We start from the raw sequence: 18,905 nt of genomic DNA on the forward strand, positions 1-18,905 counted from the left end.
ATATAAATTGGTACAGCCACTATGGAGAACAGTATGGAGGTTTCTTAAAAAACTGAAAATAGAATTATCTTATGACCCACTACTGGGCATATACCCAGAGAAAACCATAATTTAAAAAGACACATGCACCTTAATGTTCACTGCAGCACTATTTACAATAGCTAGGTCATGGAAGCAACCTAAATGCCCATCGACAGACGTATGGATAAAGAAGATGTGGTACATATATACAATGGAATATTACTGAGCCATAAAAAAGGAATGAAATTGGGTCATTTGTAAAGACGTGGATGGACCTAGAGAATGTCATACAGAGTGAAGTCATTCAGAAAGAGAAAAACAAATGCCATATATTAACGCATATATGTGGAATCTAGAAAAATGATACAGATGAACCAGTTTGCAAGGCAGAAATAGAGACACAGATGTAGAGAACAAACGTATGGACACCAAGGGGGGAAAGCAGGGAGGTGGAGGAGGTGGTGGGATGAAGTGGGAGATTGGGATTGACATGTATACACTAATATGTATAAAATAGATTACTAATAAGAACCTGCTGTATATTTTTTTAAAAATTAAATTAAAATAATGCCTAGAAAATGAGTCAAAAGAAAGATATGAAGAAATTTAACAGACCTAAATGTGAGGTGCCACACAGGTTGGAGAGGGCAGGATATATTGTAGAAGCCTTCTAGAGAGCCTACTAGCAACTCATCATGAGGCAGCGGTGTGCTGGAGTTAAGGGGTGGGTGGTGGGTTACACTGGACTGTATCTGCATTGGGTTTTCCTGCCTTTAAGCTCTTTGAGCCTCACGTTCTCGTCTTTCAATTGGAGACACTGATATCTACTCAGTGTAGTTTTTATGAGGCCAACTGAGATAACCCAATGTAAAGAACATGGAAGAGCAGTGATACACGGTAAAGTGCACGTATCAGTGGGTATTTTTGTGGTAGGCACATATATACAATGGAATATTACTCAGCCATAGAAAGAAACAAAATTGAGTTATTTGTTGTGACGTGGATGGACTAGAGTCTGTCATGCAGAGTGAAGTAAGTCAGAAAGAGAAAAACGAATACTGTGTGCTAACACATATATATAGAATCTAAAAAAAAAAAAAAATTGTTCTGAAGAACCTAGGGGCAGGGCAGGAATAAAGACGCAGACATAGAGAATGGACTTGAGGATGTGGGGAGGGGGAAGGGTAAGCTGGGATGAAGTGAAAGAGTGGCATGGAAATATATACACTACCAAATGTGAAATAGACAGCTAGTGGGAAGCAGCTGCATAGCACAGCGAGATCAGCTTGGTGCTTTGTGACCACCTAGAGGGGTGGGATAGCGAGGGTGAGATCAGCTTGGTGCTTTGTGACCACCTAGAGGGGTGGGATAGCGAGGGTGGGACGGAGATGCAAGAGGGAGGAGATATGGGGATATATGTTTATGTATAGCTGATTCACTTTGTTATAAAGCAGAAACTAACACAGCATTGTAAAGCAATTATACTCCAATAAAGATGTTAAAAAATTTTAAAAAAGAAATACATTTGGTCTTTGTCCCCCATTCCCAGCTCAGAGGTCCTAAAACCCTGGGGACTTCCTGAGTAATAGGAGTGTCTCTTGTTATTCAAAGGAGCCCCTTTTGATCACACCTGAGTTTATGCTAATGAGGTAACTTAAGGTCGGTTCCCTAGATAGGCTCAGATGGGCTGATCATCAGAAAGCCCAAGTGATTAGAAAGTTGGAACTTTCAGCCCCATCCACCAACTTCCAGGAAGGAGAGGGGAGGAAGGCTGGAGATTAATCTCTATAAAATCTCTTGAACAATGAGATTTGGAGATCTTCTGGGTTGGTGAATATATCCACATGCCAGGAGGGTAAAGCACCCCAACTCCATGGGGATAGAAGCCCCTGGGCTCCAGACCCTTCTGTACTTCACCCTATGTGTCTCTTCATCTGATTATTTGTACCCTTTATAAAAAATGTAAATGTAAGTAAGTATTTCCCTGATTTCTGTGAGTCATTCTAGCAAATTTTCCCACCTGAGTAGGGGGTCGTGTGAATCCTCAATTTTTAGCCAAGTCAGAAAGAAGTGTGAGTAATCTGGGGACCCACTACTTGCAATTGATGTCTGACATTGACATCTTTTTGGACTGAGACCTTAGCTGAAGGGTCTGCAATAACTCTGGGTAGTTAGCGTCAAAATCGAATTGACTTGTAAGACACCCAGTTGGTGTCTGCAGAGAATTGGTTATTGGTGTTAGAAACACCCCCAAAATGTGTATTATTATCGACTGCATACATCCAGTAGAACTCATGATCTAATGTGATTGCCAGAAATATAAGGAAATCCCAGGCTTCACCGGTGACATTATAGTGCCCTGCCACAGGAGGTGAAAGTTCCACCACACATCTTTAGGAGTATCAGGTTCAGGTCTGGGCATTGTACTTCGAATAGAGACATTAACAGACCAACTCTCACCTAGGACAACGTAACTAAATAGGTGAAGGTGCTAAGCCATGTCCTAGTTAAGGGTTTAGAGACAGCCAGGCAAAAGATGAGAAGACCTAGAGTGTGACTGTCGTCTCTGAGGAATTCAGATCAGCATCTCTTAGCAGAACCTGGGGAGCAGAACAAGGACCAACGCACAAAAAACAAAGAAGGGGCTGCATAGAAATAAGAACTGCAGGCAGTGTAGGAATGACCAGCGTGCCTAGAAATTTTTACCCGTAAAATGGGTGACTACCCACGTGAATGTCTTAGAAGCAAAGGTTTCGCTGCTTCACTGGGCTGCACAATTCCTAAGCTTTCTTTCAACTCTGGGAATCTCCACTTCTATATGTAATAGAGAAGAACAAATCTGACTCCATATTAGATCTGGTTCTTTTACTTTAACCTTTGTGCCCTGTTGCCTGAGCTTAGTCATGCTTTGCCCCTTTGTATAAGAATGTTGCCTGTAGCCTGAAATATACAGAATAGCCTATTCTCAAGGCTCTGACTTTTAAGAGTCATCCATGTGGAGATAAAAAGTTGCAGAATACAGGGTAACATTTGTCTTGCTGGAGGTTTATGGGAACAGTGTGACCTGACCTACATGGACAGTGCAAGAACAAAGGATTATAACACCAAGAAGTCTGCAACAACTACCCACGCCCTTCCCTCAACTTGCCTTTAAAAATGTTTGCTGAAACCCTTAAAGGAGTGCAGGGTTTTGGGGTACGTGAGCCACCCATCTCGTTGCATGGCCCTGCAATAAACCTTTCTCTACTCCAAACTGCAATGTTCCAGTTTGTTTTGCCTCACTGTGTGCTGGGCACACGAACTTGCATTCAGTAGCATAGACATAACTAACTTACTAGCAGTTGGTAGTATCTAGTGCTTCAAACTACTTCAGATATTGTCTCTTCCATTCTTGACCCTCAACTCCATCTGATTAATCTCTTTTAGAGTAACCCCCATTCACATTTTCCAAACAATGTATCCCTAAAGATAAGTTGCTTTATTGCTGAGACACTCATGAAGACTTACCCCAGTTTCTGCAGGTTACATTGTGGATTCTTTGCTTTTTCACATAAAATTCCAACTCCTGAGTCTCCCAGAGCATTTTCTCCCAGGTAGAGTCTGGTCAGGGAATGGTTGGTGCTCAGAACAGATGCGAGATCATCACAACACACCGATGTGAGACAGCAACTGACCAACCTTCAGAGATGGCAGAATGTCACAACACCTCTCTCATCCCACTCCCCACTCTGCTGTGACTCAAGAAAGCACTTGTCCTGCCTTTGCCTATAATCCAGTCCACACATGGAAAGAGCACATCCAAGCCCTTTATTAACTTTTTGCTTCTTTTTCTGGTTGGTATAATAGCATGTAAACACCTTCCAAGCCCATGCAATGTTACAACATCTTCCCAGATCTCTACATGTACTTTTATTGTGGCAAAATATGTATAACATAAAATTTACCGTTGTAAACATTTATAAGTGTTCATTTATAAGTGCTACAATTCAGTAGCGCTTAAATAACATTCACATAATTGTGCAACACTACCGCTGTTTATCTCCAGAACCTTTTCATCTTCCCAAACTGAAACTTTGTACCCATTAAATAATAATTCCCAATTCCCCTCCCCCGAGCCCCTGGAAACCACCATTCTACATCTTGTCTCTATGAATTTGACAATTCTAGGTACTTCATATAAGTGAAATCATACAATATTTGCCCTTTTTCTTCTGGTTTATCTTACTGAATATGTAGTCTTGTTTTGCTTTGCTTTTTTATAATAGCCACCCTAATGGGTGTGAATCAGCCCTACCATTTTCAAGTGCTTTCTTGTCTTCTTCAAAATTCAAGTCTCCCAGAAGCATTTAATGAAGAGCCGCATAGAATGTCAAGTGTCTGCATTGCTTTAGCATCATTTTTCCTATTCTGTGTGGACCAAGGCCCTGTCATCAAGTCCAAAAACTCTTCTATAGCAATGCAGTACATTGGTTTTATTTTCTCAGCTAGGTTGTAAATACCTTAAAGGCAAGCATGACATTTTGGATTTTTTAAGTTCCCCTCCAGGGCTGAGTATATGGCTTTTACTACAACAAACACTAACTGAATTAATTATTGACAAACACCCAGAGATAAACAGAGGGAACCCTCTGAGCAGCAAAGGCCATTCTCACACTAAAATTCCAAACCATCGTGACTCATTGAAGCCACAGCTCATACTTCTTGAAGGAAATTAGTTCAGACTCACCAGAGCTTCTTCAGATTGCAAAATAGATGCCTCAGTCCCACACACAAAAGTCTGATTCCAAAGTCTCCCAGGGCATTGTGGCTCAGATCCAGTTCCACCAGCTTCTGATTGTTGCTCAAGACCGAGGAGATGTTGAAGCAGCACTGATGGGAAAGGCAACACTGCCCCAACCTTCATGCCAAGCAGAGAAACAGAAAACGTCAGAACTTGGGCTACTTTTCCGTCACTGTTTCTGGTCTAGATTGGTTTTTAGCACCAGGAAGGGGCACTGTGTTCTCATGTTACAAAGAGAAAGTTATAACTAAATTTTTATGAAAGAAAGTATCATCTTATCAGAACTCCTGACTACAGCTCAAGACATATTGGGAAGTTAGCTGTTGGGCTCACTGGCTCACAGTCTGAGACCACAGCTGCCAGTGAACACCCTCCATAAATAATGGGCATATATATGAGTATATAAATGGCAGGTTCCTGCTTTGTAAATGAAAACAATGGTGAACCTATGGGTTCCACCTCTTTACCACATGTCCCTAACAGCTGAAACTCCTTCAGATGGATACTGTTCTCTCTAGGGTTGTACCCATCTACCTTTTCTCTTTGCCAACCTTGTCCCTGCTATACTGTTTGATGATTTAATCCTAGCCCTTCAGCTAAACTGAAGGAGCAAGCATTCCTGATTCTTGATTTGCTTTACACACACAAACACACACTCTGTCCCCACCATCACCACCAGCAACAACAATTAGTCCCTATCAGAGGAGCGAGAACAATATTCCAGCTCATCTCCAGGCGAATAGTTCAAATGTCCTGGGGCTTGTTGGATCATCTTTTCTGCCTCCATTTCCACACCAACTAGAAGCAAATGGATAATAGATCTTATCTGCAAAACATCTCATTCTCACCCATGTCTCCCCATTTGTGTCTCACTTTCTGGAATCACACAGGGGCATCCACAGGGGCGATGGGGAGAGTGGCATGGGATGATGGTGGAGAGGAAGGTTAAATGTCAAAACTAGCCAGAGCCTTGAAGGCAAGAAGAACAATTTATGATTTGTCAAAAGAGCAAAGGTAAAGCACTTAAGCCATGATCAAAGTATACTTTTCTAAATAACACTCTGTCTTTTGTACAGAAAATGATTGGTGAGTGGCAAAAGTAGATGCAGGGAGACCAAACAGCCAACATTCATTCAATATGTATTTTTGGGGCATGAACCCATGGTAAGAACAATGTCTCCAGACGTTATAGAGACAATTGCAGAACAAACGTGAATCCTGTCATGAGAGGTTTATGGTCTTAGAGTCTATTGCACTATCCAGGCAAATCATGGTGGTTGTTGGACCTGGGCTGGTGGAGTTGAGATAGGCTGGGACCTGGGACTCTTTACTGCAGTACTTGCACCTGGACAAATATCTGCTCAAGCGACAGAATGCAAAGAAACTCTAAGGGACTAAACATAACTGCATTCATGTGTGCAGTTGGGGCAAATTATGAACAATAAGATACAAAAAAGTCAAAACCCAGCTGCCATTTCTGAGGTGCTGGGAGCAAAAGCAGGGTACTGCGCATGGTCCCTGAACACAGCGCCACCAGGGGGTGGCAGGCCACCTAAGCCACACCTCTGGCCCCTACCCTCACCGCATTTAAGGGACCGGCTCACCCCCCTCAGGGAGTGAGCAAGGGCACCTGTTACTTGTTTTTGCTCCCTTGTGCTGTAGCACGAGCCCCAATAGAGCCTTGCCTGAATTCCTATCTGGCCTCTAGTTACTTTCTGTTGATTAAGGAGTCTAAGGACTCTAGTCAGTAACAGAGTGAGGATGAGGAAAAGTGGACGATGGTTTGTGTAATAGGGAAAATAAGACTGGCGATGGAGTGGTTATGATGAACAAGAGAGGAAGGAATGAAAATCTCCTGGAGTGGTGGACTTTAACACTGGCTGTGTGGCTCATCAAAAATGCAGATGTGTGATGGAAGACGGCTGGAGGGGTGGCCAATGCGACTGTGTGCTCAACTCAGGGCATGCGAGTCTGATTCACAGTGTGGGCTCACAGCAAGCATTTTATTAATAAATCTACAAGAGATTCCCTGTGACAATTTAACCTATGCAAACTATTTTGATGGGTTCCAGCCCAGGTAGCCATTGCTGTATTTGATGAAACTCTTCAAATCTCATCGGTAAGCATGGCTGATGAAGAAATGGAAGATACTGAAAGTCACGTCCTTTCATAACACCAACAAATGACTTAATTTCAGTTCCCCTTTATTCTTCCCCATCTTAAACTTCCCAAACAACTGTCCTCCAATCAATTTTGCCTTCCCATTTGCTATGGGCTGAATTGTGTCCCCCTCAAATATTTCATGTTGAAGTCTCAACACTTAGGACCTCAGAATGTGACTATATTTGGAGACAGGGTTTAAAAAGTCATTAAGTTAAAATAGGTCATTAGGGTAGGCCCTAATCCAACATGACGTGTTCTTGTAAGAAGAAGAAATCAGACACACACAGAGACCATGTGAAGACACAAGGAGAGGACAGCCAAACACAAGCCAAGGAGAGAACATGCAGAAGAAGCCAACCCTTCTGACAACTTCATCTTGGACTTCTAGCCCCCAGGACTGTGAGAAAATTAATTTCTGTTGTTCAAGGCTCCCAGTCTGTTGTACTTTGTTATGACAACCTTAGAAAACTAATCACTAATCTGGTCCTTTTTCTCCCTTTGTCTCTCTCTCTCTCTCTCTCTCTCTCTCTCTCTCTCTCTCTCTCTCTCTCACACACACACACACACACACACACACACACACACACACACACACGTGTTCTTACCACAATCTGCGAATGTTACATCCAGGTTGCTGGAGTGTTTCACATAGTACCTTCATCCCTGGGTCTCCCAGGGTATTGCCACTGAGGTTCAATTCAGTGAGGTTCCAGTTATTGCTCAGGACTGAGAAGATGCCCCTGCAAATGCTGGAAGTGAGATAGTTCACCAATCTAGAAATTGGAAGGAAGGAAGGTCAGAAAACAAAGTCAATCTCTAAGAATAGCAAACTGAAGCAAGGGGCCAGGAGTGGCTGACACCAGTTCAAAGGCCTCCTGGGAATTAAGAAATGAGTCACAGAACCAAAGATTGTGCGCTGAGGAATGAAAAAGGTCAGAGGAGGGCTTCCCTGGTGGCGCAGTGGTTGAGAGTCTGCCTGCCGATGCAGGGGACGCGGGTTCGTGCCCCGGTCTGGGAAGATCCCACATGCCGCGGAGCGGCTGGGCCCATGAGCCATGGCCGCTGAGCCTGCGTGTCCGGAGCCTGTGCTCCACGGTGGGAGAGACCACAACAGTGAGAGGCCCGCATACTGCAAAAAAAAAAAAAAAAAGAAAAAGAAAAAGGCCAGAGGAGACTTGGTAAGACTGTTCTACACACCTATGATTCAAAGAGCCTATGATGAATGGATAAAGAAGATAGGATGTATACACACACACACACACACACACACACACACCACACAATGGAATACTACTCAGCCATAACAAATAATGAAATTTTCTCATTTGCAACAACATGGATGGACTTGAGGGTATTACGCTAAGTGAAATAAGTGAAAGACAAATGCTATATGATATCACTTATATGTGGAATCTAAAAAATAATGCAAATAAACTTATTTACAAAACAGAAAGAGACTCACAGACATAGAAAACAAAGTTATGGTTACCAAAGTGTGGGGGGAGGAATAAATTAGGAGGTTGGGATTAACATATACACACTACTATAGATAAAATAGATAACCAACAAGGACCTACTGTACAGCACAGGGAATTATATTCAATATTTTGTAATAACCTATAAGGGAAAAGAACCTGAAAAAGAATATATATATATACACATATATATGTATCTGAATCACTGTGCTGTACACCTGAAACTAACATGACACTATAAATTAACTATACTTCAATTAAAGAAATAAAAATTAAAAACTAAATTAAATTTAAAAATAATGAAATTTTGTTGTAACAACATGGATGAACTTAGAGGGTATTATGCTAAGTGAAAGAGAAATACTATATGATATCACTTATATGTGGAATCTAAAAAATAAAACAAACGAGTGAGTACAATGGAAAAGAAACAAACTCACGGATATAAAGAACAAACTAGTGGTTACCAGTGGGGAGAAGGAACGGGGAGGAACAAGATAGGGGTAGGGGATTAAGAGGTACAAACTACTATGTGGAAAATAAATACACTATAAGAATACATTGTACAACACAAGGAATATAGCCAATATTTTATAATAACTATAAATGGAATGTAACCTTTAAAAATTGTGAATCACTATGCTATACACCTGAAACTTATATAATATTGTACATCAACTATACCTCAATAAAAAAAATAATAATAAAATTAAAAGGAAAAAACAATTAAGAAAGAGCCTGTGACTTTGGCTGACTGTGAATACCCTCTGGCCCTTCCCTCAGGCATCCTTCTCCTCCCTCAACAGTCGGCTGTCCTGCCCATGGCCCTGGACACTCTGCTAAGTGACCCAGAGACCAGTTCTCACCAGTTCTGCACAATAGCAGCAGCAGTGCTTTCGAAAATCCCTAGGCCAGGGCATAGGAATAAAGTCAGAATCTCTGAGGTGGGACCAAGCATATTGATATTTTTAAGACTTCCAGGTGCTTCATGACATTTTTTTTTCTTAGATTCCATATATATGTGTTAGCATACGGTATTTGTCTCTCTCTTTCTGACTTACTTCACTCTGTATGACAGACTCTAGGTCCATCCACCTCACTGCAAGTAACTCAATTTCGTTTCTTTTTATGGCTGAGTAATATTCCATTGTATAACTGTGCCACATCTTCTTTATCCATTCATCCGATGATGGACACTTAGGTTGCTTCCATCTCCTGGCTATTGTAAATAGAGCTGCGATGAACATTTTGGTATATGACTCTTTTTTTTTTTTTTTTTTTTTTGCGGTACGCGGGCCTCTCACTGTTGTGGCCTCCCCCATCGCAGAGCACAGGCTCCGGACGCGCAGGCCCAGCGGCCATGGCTCACGGGCGCAGCTGCTCCGCGGCATGTGGGATCCTCCCAGACCGGGGCACGAACCCGCGTCCCCTGCATCGGCAGGCGGACTCCCAACCACTGCGCCACCAGGGAAGCCCCTATGACTCTTTTTGAATTATGGTTTTCTCAGGGTATATGCCCAGTAGTGGGATAGCTGGGTCATATGGTAGTTCTATTTGTGGTTTTTGAAGGAACCTCCATACTGTTCTCCACAGTGGCTAAAGCAGAAACGAACACACCATTGTACAGCAATTATACTCCAATAAAAATGTTAAAAAAAAAAAGACTTCCAGGTGATTTCAAAGTTCAGCTCTTGTTAAAATGCAGATTCTGACTCCATGGATCTAGGATCAGGCCTGCAGTCCTGCACTTCTAACAGGCACCAGGTGATGCCCACGCTGCTGGCCCTTCGAAGGCTCTAGAACACGCAAAGCAAGCTCCTGCCCTCAGAAGAAGGCAGCTGTCATCTAGCAAGATGGGCATCAGGCTTGTCATCAGGAGTTTTAGTCTGAGTCTCCGCCAGCCTTGCTCACAGCTGTGTGATCTCTGTCAGATATCTTGTTTACTCAGCTTCAATTTTAGAGCCCTAGAGAGCAGATCTTCTCCTCTTAGTCCCCCTCTCTCTTTCTCTCCCTCTCCCATCTTCTCTCTAGCTATTCTGAACTATTTGCCATTGTCAAAATGTACCCTGCTTTCCCACCTCCTACCCTTTGAACCCACTATTCCCTCAATCTGGGCTGCCCTTTGCACATCCACGGCTCTCTCATGCCCCATCGTTCAGGGTCCGGCTGTTCAAGGGCTCCACCCATGTGCTCCAGGTGCAATCCACCAGTATTCTTGCCAAAGCCCATCCTCTCTACCAACTGCCCTTGTTTCCTGCCTATCCCCACAACCCAACTGTAAGTCACTGTGAGCAGGACCTTGGTCTTAGCCACCACTGAAGCCCCAGCGGGTGGTCCTTGATGACCCGACAGTAAATAGAAAAGTCATCCTGGTAGTGGTGCTGAGGCAAAGAGGGGGAGCCGAAAATGTATTGCTGCCAGTGAAAGGGTCAGCTCTCTTTCTCCTTAATTTTGTCCTATGTCAGGTGTCTTCTATAGCGGTTAAACCCAAGCATTCACAGAGCAGCCACCTCCCCACAGCCACTGTAGCTGTGGCAGTTTCTGTGCAAGGACTTAGAAGTCAAGTAACTCAATCCCATCACTGTACACACACAGCAACTGGCGTCCAACCCCCTAGCAAGGGGGTGAACAGACCCTGAAGGGGGTGCTGTTGATAAATGCCTGGCTGCACACACAAGGTGGGAGCCTTGGAGCACTCTCTCCCTTCCAGCCCTATTTCCCTCGATTTCCCCTCATTGGTTGTTTCAGTGAAGCCATGTCCCTCCCCATTTTCTCCAACATAAGTACTCTTCCTCAGACCATATTCATGCTTTCTTCATACAAGAACCCATTGCACAAATCCCTTTACCTTCTCTTCCACTCACGCACATCCTATCAATCCTTCACGGCAGGCTCAAACTTCACTCCTCCAAGAAACCTCCCCCAAGCATCCAACACTGAGGGCCCTCTGTCCTCTGCGCTCCTGGGCAGAGTCAAAGGGGTTGTTTTGCCCCTTAGGTACTGATAGGGTATTATGCACTAAAGCCCCAAGTACATTACAAGCAATTTGAGTTTACATTTTTATTCCATTCTTTCCCCCACAGAATGCCTTGCGCTAAATTGGCATCCACCAAACATTTGCTTTTTGTCTCATTGGCTTTTTTCTCATGGCGTTTGTCCACCTACCCTTTCTCTACTAGTCAATGTCTGCCAATGAAGGGGTCTGGTAGAAATGAGCGGTGGTGGCATTATTATGTACCTGTGGCAACTGCATTTGCAAGACAGTTGAGAAGGAAGGAGAGAGAGCAAGAGCCAAGAGATAGGTGGCTAGAAAATAGAAGACATATACTACCACCTGCCTGAAGCAGAAACTCCTTACCGCTGAGAATATGCGACATGAGGATCAGAGAGGACACAATCGTTCACATCAGAGTGTTGAACTTCCTCCTCTTTCTCCTCCTCCTCTTCCTCTTCCTCCTCCTTGGATGAGTTATGGAGCAATCTCAGGGAAAGTGATTCCATGTGGTGACAGTTCTCAATACAAAAAGAAGAAACCACATGGTCCATTCTCGTGGAGAGCTTGATCTCAATTTTGGGGAAATAGCCCATGGCCCTTTGCACAAAGTCCTCCTCCTGCATCTCATACAAACAGTAGAACAATTCCAGCTGGCTGGGCTCAATCTGTAGCATCTTGGCCTTGGCTTTTGCTTCAATCCATTTTAGCAACTCCAGCCTGATTTTCTGAGAGATCTTGCAACTCAGTTTTTTCTCCAAGTAGGAGGTTCTCTCCTGGTTTATAAGGCCAAAGAGAAAACGGACAACAAAAATCAGATACCCTTTTTCAAACTTGCCATAGTTTTCGAGAAGGACCGTCACATCTCGGTTGGGAAGCTTCAAACTACTCCGCTGCATGTTCCTCATCTCCCCCTGATTCTCCTCTTCCAGCAGATAGTACATGGCAGCAAAGAACTCCTGGAAGGTCATGTGGATGAAGCTGTAGAATTTCTCACAGTCCACTTCCTTTTGGAATAGGTTCATCCTCAAGAAAGCAGACACATCTGCCTTCTGCAGGCCATGATTCCTGAGATCACACTCCTCAAACAGGATTTTCTGGTTCCAGATTCCATCTGCAGCCAATGAACAGAGACCCCAGAGAGTGGCAGAGTTGTGGTGCTCCTGGCTCCCTCCTTGGGACTGCAACAAACTGGAGAGGAAGAAGATATACACTGCAGTGGTGGTCTTGGATGTCCGAGCAAGACTCTTGCCACTGTCCATCTGCTGTTTCAGCCCCGTGCACACGATCCAGCAGACCAGGGGAATAAAGCACATGGTGAAGAGGATCTCATTCTCCTGAATCAGCCTGAAGGCTTCCCTGGCTTGCTGCTCATCTGAGAAATACTTAAAGAAATATTCCTTCTTTTTGACCTCTGAGAAACCCAGGATCTCCACATGACGAGCCCGGCCCAGCAAGTGCTGAAGTTTCTCCAGGGCCACAGGTCTTGTGGTGATGAGCAGAGAGGCCTCGGGAAGCAGTCTTTTTCTGATGAGACTGCTCAGGAGAATGTCTCCCCGCTCTACCTTCTGCCAGTTCGTGCAGAGTGCTTCTGTGCGCTCATCAAAGGCACCTTGAAGCTCATCAAAACCATCCATAAGGAAGAGGATCCTGGAAGGTTTGCTCACAATCTTGCCTATGGGTGGGTTTGGGCCAGGGCAGCAGCTGGCGATCAGGTCCCCCAGGCTCCTCTGCATCCCAAGGCTCACCTCCCGACAGTGAATGTAAAACAAATAGTCAAATTTGTCCTGGTAAAGTTCCTCTGACGCCCAGTCCAACATGATCTTCCTGGCCAGTATTGTTTTCCCAATGCCCGCTGCTCCCTGGAATACCACCGTGTGCACAGGCTCAGAGTGTTGGTCCTCAGGATCAAAAAGCAATTCCAAGTTCACGGAACTCACGGGGCCATCCTGCATCTTGGCTGAGGTCCTACCAATGGCCAGGAGCTCATGTTCTCTCTCCTGCTGGCTCCGGTGCTCCTTGATGAGACGTAGCCTGGTGAAGCGTTTGTTGAGGTTCACGCTCTCACCCAGACGGGCATTCCTGTCTTTGATACACTGGAATCTGCTTCTCACATATTTTCTGTACTTCTTACAGTAATCTGTGGCAGAGACAGAAAGTTAGATTTTGGAAGAAGCCTGAGCACATCCACCAGAGATGAGCTGTCAACAGGGGCCGGTGGTCTATAAGGAATGGTAACTGGAATTGAGGAATGGGAGTTGCAGTTTCTCTCCACTGCCTGGGTATGAACAGCCCCAGAAAATCTAGAGTGTCAAAATCTTCCTAGACACGGTGAAACAAAAGAACAGCAAAGCGTCATATGAACTGGCCCTGGCCAGGAGATCCTTTTTATTCAATCTTACTCCTTTAGGTAGTCTGCAGCTCATGCCTGATAAAACCTGAAACATTCAATTGTCTCCCCTTGGTTCTGGGACTCCAAGGAGCCATGCAAACATGAATCTATTCCTTAAGCTGAAGTGGATTTCCTGAGACAGGCCTTTTCACCCCCAAGGGGCAGGCACATGTTAGGATCACCAAGTTATCCACCTTCCTAGCTTCAAGTACCTACAGAACCAGGTCTCCAAACCCAACTAGAAGTGTCACCCCCATTGCTTACCTTTCTTTTTTTTACAAATAGAGATTCTGGAAAGGCACCCCAGTAAACCCATCCACTCCTCTTCAAGGCTTTCCTCCTGGCTTATCACAGAAACATTTGCATTGTCTGAGAGTAAAAGGAAGAAAAATTCAAAGTGTCAAAGGTGATGTCATTGAGATCCAATATCTAACACATGGCACAGGTCAAAGGCACCTGCCCTGAACATCTCCCAAACCAGAATACAGCTCAGTTGAATGTCCAGTTGGAGGCATCCCTGTACTCCTAATTTCAAAGCAATGGATACCACCCAGATTTATGTCCACACTGTATCCAGTCTTGGAATCTGTCTCCCAAGCCTGGAAATCAAACAGTAAACATGTGAGGCATCAAGGTTTCTTATCCTCATTTGTCTTTGGCAGACTCCCTCCCTGGTGCTCTGGTTTTGAGCCCATCCCACACACTTTCCAATATCCCCAAGATGGCTAAAGGCCGGCAATATCATCCTTCTTTGACCCCAAACACCTGAAATTCATCTTACCCATATCCTGAGTCTTCAAGAGTAAGAATAACCAATCTGGCTTATGTCTATTTCTCTGTTTCAGTATTCAGAATCCTGGCTGACTTTAGATTCACCTAGAAAGCTTTAAAAACACTGATTCCAGGACTCCACCCCCGGTGATCCTTTGTCAATTCTCTGAGGTGGAGCCCAGGCACCATTATATTTTAAAAGCTCCAACATGCATCCACAGTTGAGAATCACAGATCTAAACAATCGCTGAATAACACATCCCAAAGAAGCATCTCACAGGAGAAATTAGACACAGTAGAATAAGAGCTAGGCACCAAGGGAAACACATGGGACAGAAAACTTTAGGTGGGCAGGAACCGAAGAGCTACATAAAGGATTCCTGATAGGTGTCTACTTATTCTGAATGGCAATGCTGTTCAAACAACACACACAAAACCACAAAACAAAATCGAAACATCAACTCCAACCAAGACTAAAATTTAATTCTTACCTAAAACCTAACCCTAGCCAGCACCCCCCCCATAAAAACAAAAAACTTCTAACCCTAGTTATAATTCTTCCACCCCAAAACCCAGATGTAGAAGCCAAATGGCACAGTGGTTAGGGGCCAGGCTTCCACCAAAGACACACTTGGCATTGAATCCCAGTCTTCGCTCTGATTAGAACAGAGTCGTGGGCAATCAAAACCTTTTCCAGGCTCACTTCACATGGTTGTGCAACCAAACTCCAGAATTATTTTTCATCTTGTAAAAATGAAACTCTATACCCATTAAACAGCAATTCTCCATTCCCTATTCCCTGCAGCCCCTGGCAACCACCAGGGGCTGTGGCTGGTTTATTTCACTCAGTATAATAAAACTGAAAGTTCATTTGAAAAAGCACAGGCTTCCTGGGGTTCTTGTGAAGAAAGAATAAAATCCACAAAAACTGCTTAGTGAACTGCTTCTGCCACTATGATTATTATACTTTAAAAAGGTTACTGAGTATGTAAATACTGACACATTTATATCTGTGTTATACACAATTTGTTTATAACATCCCACTGGTGTACGCCCTTGCTCTCATGCCCCCATATTATTTTTATCTCCCTCATTAGACCCATATTGCTTCCCCAGTTCACCGTGCTTCTGACCTGATGATTCATTTTTTTTTTTTTGCCAGTAGAAATACATTTTAATTGACTTTAGACACACCAATATGGACAGTACCGGGTCGGAAGAAAAAACAGGGTAAACATTCATTAGAAAACAGAAGTTTAAATATATAAAACTGACTTCAAATAGCACGAATATACTACATACACACCACCATTTTTGTCTGACCATTTCAGAAACGCTGATTCATTTTTATTCCCCCTTTCCGCTAGCTCAACATCATCATCCTGTGATTTTCTAGATTCCTCTGAGCCCATCCCTGTACCCTTCCCTTGCTCAGAACCAGAGCCAGAAGGCAGAACCTCACCCTCAGCATGTCCACAAGGATGAAGAGTATTTCTTTGATCATTCCAACACCCAAAGTAATGCCCATAGGAAAAGTTTTTCCCTAGAAATTACATAGTTCTATAAGGTGAGAGATGATTGCCCCCTGAGCCATGGGAAGCAGAGATTCAAGTTTGTTGACTATGCAGGCAGACACATGAGGAGCTAGATGGAGACCTGGAGGAAGTTTCAGGCACAGGAGAGATTTGGATAAAGTGTAACTAATCAGAGAAGATTCCTAGCGGTATATGAGCCCTGACTTAGGTTTTTAAAGGAGTTAGAAAAAAGTAAACTGCTTTCCTCCATCTTCTCATAGCACTATCATGAGAAGAAAAAAGAAGATGAAGCCAAGATAATAAAACAAGTGATTAAAAAACAAGCATACTGGGCTTCCCTGGTGGCACAGTGGTTAAGAATCCACCTGCCAATGCTGGGGTCGCGGGTTCGAGTCCTGGTCCAGGAAGATCCCATATGCCGCAGAGCAACTAAGCCCATGCACCACAAGTACTGAGCCTCTGCTCTAGAGCCCATGAGCCACAACTACTGAGCCCAACTGCTACAGCTACTGAAGCCCATGCACCTAGATCCTATGCTCCGCAACAAGAGAAGCCACCGCAGTGAGAAGCCCACGCACCGCAACGAAGACCCAACACAGCCAAAAAATAAAATAAATTTAAACAAACAAACAAAACAAATAAACAAACATACTAACTTTGATTCGTCAAAGGATACCATCAACAAAGTGAAAAGACAACCCATAGAATGGGAGAAAACATTTGCAAATCATATATCTGATGAGAGGTTAATATCCAGGATATATAAAGAACTCCTACAAGTCAACAACAAAAAAGACAAACAACCCAATTAAAACATGGGAAAGGGACTTGAACAGGCATTTCTCCAAAGATAAACAAATGACTAACAAGCACATGAGAAGGTGCTCATGTCACTCGTCAATAGGGAAATGCAAATCGAAACCACAATGAGATACCCTCTCACACCCATTAGGACTGCTACTACCAAAAAATATAAATATATATATAAAATAAGTGTTGGTAAGGATGTGGAGAAACTGGAACAATTGTACACTGCTAGTGGGAGTGTAAAATGATGCGGCCATTATGGAAAACATTCCTCAAAAAATTAAACTAGAATTACCAGTAATTGTAATGTAATGTAAATGTAATGTAATGTAATATAATCCAGTAATTCCACTTCTGGGCATATACCCAAAAGAATTGAAATCAAGGTCTCAAAGAGATTTGTACAGCCATGTTCATAGCAACATTATTCACAATAATCAAAAGCTAGAAGCAACCAGAAAGTCCACTGACGGATGAACAAACTGTGGTATATACATACCACAAAACATCATTCCACCTTAAAAAGGAACGAAATCCTGCCATACGTGACAACACGGGTGAAGCTTGAGGATGTTTATGCTGAGTGAAATAAGCCAGACACAAAAAGACAAATACTGTATGATTCCACTTATAAAAGGTACTGGAATAGCCAAATTCATAGAGACAGAAGGAGGTTGCCAGGGGCTGAGGGGAGGGTAGAATGAGGAATCGTTGTTTAATGGATACAGAGTTTTGCAAGATGAAAAGATTTCTGGAGATTGATTGCACAAAAGTGTGAATGTGCTTAACACCAATGAATCATACACTTTAAAATGGTTGACAGTAAGTTTTATATTATATGTATTTTATCACAACTTAAAAAAATATACTGTCTTCCTTCCACTCACCCCATTCTGGCTCATCCCTCTTAGCTTTCTCGTAAAGGTCTCTCCTGTTGATTGCAGCAAAAATCCACTTGGCCATGGCCCATGCTTTCTCCTCTCCATTGAAATCAATCATCAGAGTGGCTATATCCACGTGATCTGCTTTCTCTGTCTGACCCCGAGGAAGCGACGTGCAGCCCTTCTGACTAGGATAGTCTTCTAAGTGCATCTTGAATTTCTTAAAGTCTACGTCTTCCAGATCCTCCAGGTAACGAGCCAGCTTGCAGCGGACGCTTGCCATGCTCATCTGCAGCCCTGGTCAGAGTCCTTGGGCATAGGTCCACACTGGGAAATCGGGTGGTGAAAACAGCATATGGATAAGAAGTCTTTTAAGAAGTCTACCCTCAGAGAGAACTAAACTATCAAAAACCCAGAAGATTGAAAGGAAAAAAAAAAATCACCAGACTCTAACAAGTTGCCATCTTTAGTTTTGAAAAGTGAGTCAAATACTTACCAGAGAGTTTTCCTATTGACTTGACCCAGGAGTGTGTCCTGAGCCATGGAAAAAAAGGTGCCCCTGTGGAGAGAAACAATTAAACCCACAAACACAGTCACATTAACATTGCAATGTGTATCTTAAACCACTTCCTGATGCCACCTTGATGTATCACCAAGAGAACTTTGGTCCCACTGATCACTGGCTATGTGTGACCTTGGACAAATTCTTCACTATTCTTCAACTTCAGGTTCCTCTTCTATAAAATGACAGAGTGGAAAATATGTTTTTTACATTCCTTCCAACTGAAAGACTGGTTTCTTGTTTCTGTTTTGAACCAAGGAAAGATGAGTAAGGGACAAAAGAAGAAGGATGCCAGGAGTGAGTAACTATGGCGATAACAGGGAGCATATGTCTAGAGAGAGAAAAGGAGAGAGAACATAAAAGCATGTAGAGGAGAGGATGGTCTGCAATAGCCCTTTTAGCAGTCCACTGATTGATAAAAACTGAAATGAGATGGAACTTGGGGTGATAAGGGAGAATAATAAACACATATATTTCTTTAATGTCTCTTTGCAAAAATCACGATTATAATAATTATTAGAACTCA

At 43.2% G+C, this 18,905-nt stretch overlaps 1 protein-coding gene across 4 annotated transcripts in view; it reads right to left on the bottom strand.

Annotated features, from left to right (window-relative positions):
* The window catches only part of NLRP3 (NLR family pyrin domain containing 3), a 54,481-nt gene extending 36,375 nt beyond the window's left edge, over positions 1-18,106 (bottom strand). Inside the window, exons 1-6 of one of the 4 annotated variants that reach the window (XM_060146608.1) lie at positions 17,823-18,106; positions 14,088-14,197; positions 11,798-13,571; positions 7,570-7,737; positions 4,748-4,918; positions 3,529-3,699 (exon numbers count right to left, since the gene is read on the bottom strand). In XM_060146608.1, coding sequence (XP_060002591.1) covers positions 3,529-3,699; positions 4,748-4,918; positions 7,570-7,737; positions 11,798-13,571; positions 14,088-14,197; positions 17,823-18,106 — 2,678 coding nt within the window. The remainder of the gene's footprint in view (positions 1-3,528; positions 3,700-4,747; positions 4,919-7,569; positions 7,738-11,797; positions 13,572-14,087; positions 14,198-17,822) is intronic. The other 3 variants (XM_060146609.1, XM_060146610.1, XM_060146611.1) reach the window with 3 other exon arrangements.
* Positions 18,107-18,905: the final 799 nt, after the last annotated feature.

This window comes from Lagenorhynchus albirostris, chromosome 3 (genome assembly GCF_949774975.1).
Source record: "Lagenorhynchus albirostris chromosome 3, mLagAlb1.1, whole genome shotgun sequence".
NCBI lineage: Eukaryota > Metazoa > Chordata > Mammalia > Artiodactyla > Delphinidae > Lagenorhynchus > Lagenorhynchus albirostris.